This window comes from Orycteropus afer, unplaced genomic scaffold, assembly GCF_000298275.1.
Source record: "Orycteropus afer afer isolate SDZICR_OR568_19922 unplaced genomic scaffold, OryAfe1.0 scaffold00006, whole genome shotgun sequence".
NCBI lineage: Eukaryota > Metazoa > Chordata > Mammalia > Tubulidentata > Orycteropodidae > Orycteropus > Orycteropus afer.
This window is the reverse complement of record NW_006921593.1, coordinates 13249045-13258926: the sequence shown is the minus strand read 5'-3', so window position 1 is coordinate 13258926 and position 9882 is coordinate 13249045. Positions and strand designations below refer to the sequence as shown.

The 9882-nt window shown below is 57.7% G+C and overlaps 1 protein-coding gene across 1 annotated transcript in view; it reads left to right on the top strand.

The window, feature by feature from the left end:
* Positions 1-9882, top strand: part of SDK1 (sidekick cell adhesion molecule 1) — a 661119-nt gene that overhangs the window by 634779 nt on the left and 16458 nt on the right. Inside the window, exons 41-43 of the mRNA XM_007942892.1 lie at positions 3377-3541; positions 4850-4987; positions 8933-9053. Coding sequence (XP_007941083.1) covers positions 3377-3541; positions 4850-4987; positions 8933-9053 — 424 coding nt within the window. The remainder of the gene's footprint in view (positions 1-3376; positions 3542-4849; positions 4988-8932; positions 9054-9882) is intronic.

The following is a 9882-nucleotide window of genomic DNA, read 5'->3' as shown; positions in this document are numbered from 1 at the left end:
GGGTTTGAACCGCCAGCCTTCTGGTTAGCAGTCAAGTGCCTTAGGTACTACACCACCAGAACTCGCTACTTGCTCATGATACTAAATAAGTGATGGTATTCCTAGGCCATGACAGAGGCCTGGGAGGCAAGGATGGAGAGATGGAGGGATGGCTGGGTGGGCATGTGGGTGGGTGGGTGGAAGCACAGACAGGTCGGTGGACAGATGGGCAGGTAAGTGAATGGACACAGAGATGGATGGGTGGGTGAATGGGTGGACAGACAGATGGCTGATGTCAATATACAGTTGTTCAATTCTTGTAACGCTTGAGAGCCAGTGGTGCAGACAGCTGAGTGGGGAGAGGGTGAGGTGGTGGGTGAGGTAGTGAGTGCCCGGACCGGGCGGGGGGACAGGCAGCTCCTCCTGGGGTGGGGGCCCGGGTTCAAGGTCGACCTTCAACAGTCGAGCCTGAAGGGCTCAGCACGTGGTCGACTCTCCTCCGCCGTGTCCCGTAGACCGCCAGCTCAGGAGCCTGCAGGCATTGGAGTGTAGAGCGTGGGCAGAGAGTGGGACGGGCCTCCCTTGAAGGCGTGTCCGTGTAGTGAGTGCCCGGATGATGCGGTGGGGGAGGGCGGGAGCGCCTCATCTCTGCAGGCCCAGGGCGGCTGTGCGGCGTGCACGCACACACTGATGCGGCACTCGGGATGTAAAGCCAGCGAACCATGCCCAAGCTCCAGTGTCTGGGAGACCAGGCGGCGTGGCCGTTAGCAGCAGGAATGAGCTTCTTGGTGGGAAATGGAACGGGAATATTTAGGAATGATCGCAGGGCCGCGTGTCATCCTGCACAGAGATGTGCACCTTTGAAACCTCGCTCACACCTGTTCCTTCATTAGCCTGTGACTGTCAGCACTCGGCCGGCGCAGGCTCTGAGTCTCGTGTGAATACGGTGTTGTACACTGCGGTCGGCTCACGGATTGCTGGGGCCCAGGCTGCAGCCTGGCTGGAGTCTGCGGTGTGTGACACGCTTGGCTCCGGCATCACCCTCACTTCCCGTGACTCTGCTGGGATGCGTGTCTCCTCCCAGGTGGCTGCTCTTGTTCGGAGACCTCAGACCTGTGCTGATGAGAAAATCCCGCCCGCGGCATCGTGATCCCAGGCCCCGTGCGGGGTTCCTGCCGAACCACCTCCTTGTACTTTGTCTTACAAACATCTGTCTGGTGCTTACTGTGTGTGAGGCCCTGGCCGAATCACTTCATAGATAGTAATGTGATCAGTCCTCACAACAAACCTAGGATGTCGGCACCTTGGCTACCATCATTCTGCAGAGCAGGCACAGAGAGGTGGAGGCATCTGCGTAAAGTCACACAGCGAATCCAGGGGAAGACTTGCCCGGGGCCTAGCTCCCAACTCTGTGCTTTCTGCCCAGGGTGGCTTTGCTGCCTTGAGTCGCCATCTGCTCGGACAGCCCACCTCCGTGTCGACTCCACGGGCTCCAGGGGGGCTTCTCCCGTGTAAGGAGGGTGTTATCGGGCGCACACAGCGGCTGAGCGATCCCTGTGTGCAGCTCGGTGGCATCAGTGGCATCCTTGGAGTCGTGCGGCCAGCCTCGCCCTCCTCTGCCAAAGTGTTCCTCCCCTATGAGCGTGAACTCACCCCGTGTACAGCAGGGAGATGCTGCCCAGTCCGGGGCTGTCCTCACAGTCCTTGCTGTGTGTGAGCCCATCGTTGCAGCCACCGTGTCAGTCCGTCCTGCTGGGGGACTTCTTTTTCACGGCCCTTGTATTTTACCAAGCGTGATGTCCCTCTCCAGGGAATGGCCCCTTCTGACAACATGACCAAAGAACAAGAGACACCGTCTGGCCGTCCTCGCTTCTAAGGAGCGTTCTGGCGGCACTCCTTCCAGGACAGGCTTGCTCCCTGTCCTGGAGACCATGGCATTTTCCATATTCTTCACCGACACCGTAATTCAAGTGCATCAGTTCTCCAGTCTTCCTTACTCATGGGCCAGCTTTCACATGCACCTGAGGCGACTGAAAATGTCATGACTTGGGGCAGGCACGGCTTAGTCTTCAGAATCATATCTTTGCTCTTTAACACTTTAAAGACGTCTTTTGCAGCAGATCTGCCCATTGCAATACGTCATTTGATCTCCTGACTGCCGCTTCCATGGGGGTTGTTTGTGGATCAAAAGAAAATGAAATTCCTGACGACTTCAATCTCTTCTCCACTTCTTGTAATGTTCTTTATTGGTCCAATTGTGAGGATTTTTGTTTCCTTTAAGTTGCGATGTGCTCCAAACTGAAGGCTCTAGTCTTTGATCTTCATCAGTAAGCGCTCAAGTCCTCTTGGCTTTCAGCAAGCAGAGCTGTGTCGTCTGCAGATCATCGGTTGTTAATGAATCTTCCTCCAGTCCTGATTTCACGCTCTTTTTCATCTAGTCCAGCTCACTGCCATGGAGTCAGTTCTGACTCATAACAGCCCCCACTGGGTTTCCAAGGCTGTAAATCTTCACGGAAGCAGACTGCCTCATCTTTCTTCCATGGAGCTGCTGGGTTCAAACCACCGACCTTTTGGTTCACAGCCAAATGCCTTACGCGTTACACCACCAGGACGCCTTTTTCATATAGTCCAGGTTCTCACATTATTTGCTCAGCAAACAGTTTGAACAAGTATGGGCAAAGGCTACATACCAAGGTTTAAGTGAATGCAGTGTGTCTTTAAACTCACACTTACATCTGGTCATGCCCAGGCTCAGGTGAAACACCTGGCTGGCCCCCAGGCAGTCTCAGGAATGCTGGGTGCCGAGAGTGCGGACGGGTGGGCTGCGTGGGGCGCCGGAAGGGCCAGAGTTACTGCGGTGAGGTTGACCTCCGGCCGAGTTCCAGGAGGCGTGTCGTAGGGTTAGTGACGGGGTGCGTACGCAGGGCAGGGGCGGCACGGAGCAGACGGGTCCAGACATCACCAAAGATGATCCATCAGAAACCAGAGTAGAAACAGAGTGGTAGGAGTGGGATAGGGAAGAAGGAATGTTCCAGAAAATGCCCCCCCAACTTACAGCATCAGAGCTTGTTGGTCACTGCCCAGCAGGTCCTGACTCATGGCGACCCCCCGTATGTGGGTCAGAACTGCCGCACAGGCTTTTCAGGAAGTGGGTCTCCAGGCCTTTCCGCCCAAGCACCTCTGGATGGGTTCTCGCTGCTGACCTTTTGGCTAGTAGCCGAGCGCTTAACCCCCTGCACCACTGAGGGGACAGCCTCAGCTCCCTGTGTGACACCTGTGCCCCGGCCCTCAGATCTGACGAGCTCCTCTCGGACGGCCGTGAGCGTCCAAGTGCACGGGGCCGGGGGTCACTCGGCAGCCCCTCTGACAGGAACTCGTGTCCCGGCTTCTCCCACAGATGAAGGCTTGTGGGACATGTTTGTGAAGAACATTCCTCGGAGCGCCACGTCCCACACCATCCGCCTGGACGCGCTCAGGCACGGCGTGTCCTACGAGTTCCGTGTGGTGGCTGTCAACGCCGTGGGCTACGGGGAACCCAGCAGCCCCACCATGGCCGTGTCAGGTAGGAGGCCCTTGGGGCACAGGTCTGTCCCTCTCATGGGACCAGGACCCACCCAGAAAGGAAGAGGGGCCCAGCATCAGGAGGTGATGTAAGAATTTAAGCCCAAATCCGCCCAGAGTCAAAGCCAGTGGCCTTTCTGCTGCTGCCCTGGTGGTTAGAAGCCGCCTCCCTTGCTCCCCTCGTGGTGGGGGACACGGGGCGTGGGGTGGTAGGAGGTGCAGGGAGGAGGCCACAGGGACACCCAGCCCCCGCAACCAGCACGGCGCCACCTCACCGCGCTTCCCTGGCTCCCCGGGTCCTCCTCCCTGTCAGGCCTGGATTCCTGGGAGGGTGCTATGGGGCTGGGAAGAGACGGAGCCCGGCCCCACCTAGCAGCAGGATCTTTGATGCGGTGAAAATGTGTGAAACGGTTCACTCCAGATTAGCAAGGAAGCACAGGTCGGCCCATGCTTACCTTATTGGGCCATCCGACACCGCCTTCGAAGGAAAGGGTCACAGACACAAAGGCCCAGGGCTGCAAGGGTGGGGCACGGCTGGCCACGTGGCCCGCTGGTTCCCCAGATCGGTGAGGACTGGTTCTCCCCTGACCGCACCGCACCTGGGATCAGCTGGGACGTTCCAGTAGCAGCGAGGGCCCCACCTGATTGCAGTGAGCAGCGAGGCTCCCGGCCCCTGACTGCTGGGTTTGGGGCGTTTTTATGTGAAGCACACGCACCCCAGGGCTCTGTGCGGTCGGCCCTGTGCACGCGGCGCATGTTGTAAGCCTGCCTGTGCTGACCACCCAGAGTCTGCTTCTAGCGGGGCTGGTGTCTGTCTCTCTCCCAGCCCCTGGGCACCCTCCCACAGAGTCACATGTACGGTCTCTTTCCGGGACAGTACCCGGGATGCAAGGTAAGCACCAGCTTCCTTGTGCTTACTTAATAATCTGTGAGATCCCGGGACTCAGGGCAGCTGGTTGTTGTTTGTTAGTTGCCATGGAGTCAGCGCCAAGGCAGGCAACCCCATGCGTGTCAGAGCGCGGCTGCGCTCCCTGGGGTCTCAGTGGCTGAGCGGAAGTGGGTCACCGGGCCTGCCTTCCGGTGCCCCACCGGGTGCCTTTAAACATGCAGGCTTCTGATTGTCAGCAGAGCCGCTTACAAACCACCAGGGCCTCCGGAAACGAGTTAATCAGCCTCCCGGTGGCCCAGGCTGGCAGTGGTCCCATGTCACCTGGGAGTGGGGTGGCCCGCCATCCCCTCTCCCACCCACGTGGCGCTACGCCCGGCACCCGGCAGCCCTGTAAAGCGTCGTGTGGTCTGTGTTCTCTAGCGCAAGTGGAGGCCCCGTTCTACATGGAGTGGTGGTTCCTCCTGGTGGTGGCGCTGTCCAGCCTGATAGTCATCCTGCTGGTGGTCTTTGCCCTGGTTCTGCACGGACAGAAGAAGAAGTATAAGAACTGCAGCACAGGTGGGCTTCCCGCTTCCTGGCCCCTTGTCCAGACGTGGCCCCGGCACACGGAGCTGAAACGCTGTGTGTTTTCCCCCTGGGTCTGCCAGGCTGGCGTCTGCTTGTCCATCCCACCCGCCTGTCGGTGATAAAGTGGAAAGCACCGGCTTCTTTCTGGAGGCAGCCTGGGATAGCCAAACAGGAGCTGGAGACAGGAGAATGGGTTCTGCCCACAGATCAGCCTGTGTTCATGCACGTGGCTTCCACCCACGCTGTGGCTGAGCCCGAGACGGTGACTGGCCCTGGGGGCCATCTCACAGGGACAAGGACCACTCTCTGAGCCCAGCTCCATCCCTGGAGCTTCCGTCAACTGTCTGTCCTTTTGAGAGAGATGGACTTGATGAGTGGATTGCTTGGTGTCATCCTTCCAGTCATAGTCTTTGTGACTTCCACCAGATGATGGGGTGGGACTATCCAAATGTGAGGTGCTTGTGGGCCACCAAGGGGATTGGGTAGCTTGATAATAACGCAGATAAGGGGCATGGCACCCTTGTGGGGGTGGGACCACGGAAATGAGGTGAGCGGAACCCTACCGTGGGGCTGGTCAGTTTGACCATCCCACTGGGCTTCAGATGAACCCTCCCCAAGGCAGAAAGGGGGATCTCACTGCCATCGAGAAGGAAGAGCCAGGAGTTGGGGGCATCCTTGGACCTGAGATCCCTGCACTGAACCTCCTTGACTCAGGAGGCAGGAGACGCCTGTGACACATGGAGACCATCAGAAGCAGAGGTTGGGAAACAGCAGCAGCAGAGCCGAGAGACCCAGCAGGAGGCAGTGCAGTGGGCTGCCACCCACAGAGTGAGAAAGCGGAGCCCCTTCTGCAGGAGGCTCGCGGGCGGAGTGGGCTGCCCCGGGCACTTAGCGCAGAATGAACAGAGCTTTGTAGCACTTGCCCGAGCAGAGCAGAGGCCACCAGGCTGCAGGGCCAAAGGCTGAGGGCCAGAGAGAGGCCTGCCTGCAGGCACCACTGGGAAGTTGCTGTCCTAGTGGAGGAACTGTCCTGAGTCCTTTCTGATCCTGAATTGTAGCCTGTTATTTCCCTGGTGTGGTAGTTCGGTTTGTGTATCAGCTTGGCTGGAACTGGGTGAGTGGCCGGGCAGCTGGTGGTAGTTATTCCCCATGATGAGACTGGCAATCAGCTCCGTGGTGGGATCTACCACAAGCAGCTGAGTAGCTGCCTTTGGGACCATGGTCTGCTTCCTGTATTTAAGGAGAAGCTTTGAAAATGGTCTCTAGCCTATGGCACGCTTGGACCCCGCAGGTAGCTGTGTCATTGCTCAGCAGCCTGCCATGCTCTGCCGCCCTTGGGACTTACAGTGGACTTAAGCTAATGGCCTCCCTTGTGGTCTGGTAACATTGGACTGTGCCTTTTTACTTGTCAACCTTGGGGCTTCCAGCCTCAGCAGCCAGCAGTTGTCTGAGTGAAGAAACGCCTCTAGCTCCAGTGGGCCGGGAGCAGGAGGCAGAGCTGGACCCCAAGGTTGAGGGGCTTTCACCCCACCCCTAGAGCCTGGCACTTTGACTTGGACTTAAAGCCTCCAAACTGTGAGAGAGTTTGTTAAGGCCATCCCAACTGTGGTATATTCTTGTCAGAGCGGCACTTGGTAACTAGAACACCTAGTAAACCCCATTATCATGAGTCTGGTCTGCGAGTTCCGTGTGGCCACTGTGAGTCATGGGACCCAGCAGAGAAGCGGAGACTGCGTGGGAGGGACACTTGGCATCAGAGTTGGTGAAAAGACTGCAGGGGACCGCCTGTCTGACCTCCGCCTCGTGGGGATCCGCCGCCTCCTCCCTGTGATGTTAAGGAAGGCCAGACGCTGCCCCCACGCCGTTTCACAGGGGCCGTCACAGAGACAGACTACAGCCAACCAGGCCTGCCGACCCAGCCGTTGGGAGCCGTGGTCGCTGTGCTGAAGGGGTTAACAGAACAAGGCACATTTGCTCATGTGACAGGAAGCGGTTCACCCCTCCAAGAAAGGCGTGTTTTTTCCCTATGAACTCACTTCTATGAAGTATCCATACATCAGATTTCATTCCTGTGGGATTTAAGACGTACGACCAGCATCCCACCGAGTTAATGTTGTCGCAGGATCCTACGCTGGTCTGCAGACACCCTCCTTGGCCATCAGGAAAGCCGACTTGGAGAGACAGCCGGCCCACGGCTCCTCGACTCAGCCTCACCCCGGAATAGTCACTTAATATCGGGGTTGATGCCTAGACAAAAAAGAATAAAGTTACCTGTCTACCTGAATGCCCCCCTTGTTGCCCAGGAGACAGGCAGGACTTGAGCCTCTGGGGTCATGGCGTGCTTCTGAGCCCCTTCCTGCTTGTCCCCCGTTCTGCCAGCCCGGCCCCCGTGCCCCCGATCCTGTTCCCACCTGCTCACTTGCCTCCACCCTCAACTTCCTGCCCTTGGCAACTCGTCTTTCCTCAGCAGCTCTTTGTGTTCTGTTCGGTTTTCTTTTGCACACAGGGCATTAGAGGATGCCAGGCAAGTACCGAGACCCCAGGAGAGAGGACCCCTCAGGGTTCAGGGGTGTCAAAGCATTTGACGACTCTTGATCAAGCTCCTGGTTTGTGCTTAGGCCCACCCTAGAGGTGGGGGTACAGGGGGGAGCCTAACAGATACAGTCCATGCCCCGCAGAGGTCCAGCAGGGGCGGGGCCAGAAGGTAGGCAGACCCACCCCAATACGTTTCCATAACGACACACTGGTTGGTGCTGGCGTGTGGAGAACGGTGCAGGGGGAGGCTGGGCTCAGGGAGGAAGGAGGCGGGGACACTGCTCGGGAGGGTGGTGAGGATGTTCTCCCTGGCATGGGGACGTTGGAGCTGTGATGTGCAGGAAGGATGAGCAATCTCTGAGGACCTCCAGGGAAGAATGTCCCCCACAGATGCTCAGCCAGGAGGGCAGCCTGGAGGGGGAACCAGCTCAGATGTTCACAGAACAGCCAGGCTGTGCCACCCAGGAGGACACGGGGGACAGAGGTGTCATCAGGTACAGAGGAGCAGAAAGAGGATGGCATCGGAGAAGGGGGCAACACCAGAGAGCAGATGACGTCATAAGGATGACGTCAGACAGCAGATGACATCCTAAGGATGATGTCAGACAGCAGATGATGTCAGACAGTTGGTATCAGCTACATGATGTCAGGTAGGTGACATCACAGAGAGGACGGTACCCGAGAGAAGGTGACACCGGAGAGAAAATGACACTGGCGAGCAGATGGCATCAGGTGGTGTCAGAGAGAAGGTGCCATCAGAGCTGAGGACGTCAGATAGATGTTGGCGGGTAAACGGCGCCAGACAGCAGGTGGATAGCCAAGGACATCAGAGAGAAGGTGCCGTCAGAGAGACACTGCAGTCGGGTGGGTTGTGTCAGGTGACATCAGACAGCAGATGACATCAGCTGGGTGACGTAAGAGAGATGGGGCAGGTCAGAGCAGAAGTACGTGGACGGTCATGGGACGTTGGCTTCTGTGCTGAACCAAACAGAAAAGCCACTGCGGAGCCTGGCGCTCGGCCTGTTCCCTCGTGACTGTCTTCTTACCCGTTTGAGCTGCTACGATGTTTCGGAGTTTATTTTGGTTTTTATGACTACCTTCTACTTAATGTCTTATGCTCTGTTACCAATGTTTTTATTTGAATGTTTTAAAAGCACTTACTTGTCCTCATTTGGAGAAATGCTATGCATTCGGAGTCCTTTCTCACTGAGTGCCGGCAGGTCACGAATCTGGGTGGGAGGCAGACTACGCACTGCCGTGGTGGTGTGGGCACGTGGCCGCGCTCCCAGCTCAGCTCTCACTACAAGCAAGGCCTCCAGCCCCGGGCTCCACGCAGCACCGGCAGGTGGTCAGTGGGTGCGTCTGTAAAACCTCTGCCTTTGTGTCCTCGCTGCGGCCTAGGTAAGAACCTCTCCAACATGGAGGAGCCCGTGACCCTGGACAACGGTGGGTTCGCTGCTCTGGAGCTCAACAGCCGCCACCTGACCATGAAGGGCACCTTCTCCAAGAAGAACGGGACCAGGTAGGGCTGCGGTGCTGCACCTGGTGGCCTGACCCGCAGGGCTCGCACCGCCATGGGATCCCACTGGGGCCTTGGTGTATCACGTAGCTCACTGAGGGGCGGGAGTCTAACGGAGTCAAATCCGACGGTGGGTCTAGGAGGGGTGGGATCTGCGGGTGGTGGTGTCTGTGTGCTGTGAAGACGATTCCGACTCACGGTGACCCCACGTGACCGCGGAGAATTGTCCCATGGGGCTTTCTGGGCCGTCACCTGTATGGCTCCCCAGGCCTTTCTTCCGTGGGCAGCTGGCTGGGTTTGAACTGCTGACCTTGCATTAAAGGGTAAGCTCTTAACCACTGTGACAGGTTATATGGAACAAGCATGCAGGATCTTGGGGTGTAGAGAAGTGACCTCGAGGGACCCCCAGCTCCAGCCAGCCTCCTCTGTCACTGGCTGAGCACTGTGCACTTGAGGGTCACACTGGGCTCTGGTAGACCTGCCAGAGGTTCACCAGCCTGGTTACCACGGTGCGGGGCAGGGGCCGTGGTTCTTGTTATCTTCATCCCTTAATGAATTCCAAGAGGAGCCCTGATGGCACAATGATGAAAGTGCTCAGCTGCTAACTGAAAGGTCAGTGGTTCAAACCCACCAGCTACTCCACAGGAGAAAGATGTGGTGGTCTGAATCTGTGAAGACTGACAGCCTTGGAGACCCTGTGGGCAGTTCCACTCTGTCCTCTAGGGGCGCTGTGGGTCAGAATGGACTCCAGGCAGTGGGTGTGGTTTGGGCTTTGCTTCTGTGAAGATTGACAGCCTTGGAGACCCTGTGGGCAGTTCCACTCTGTCCTCTA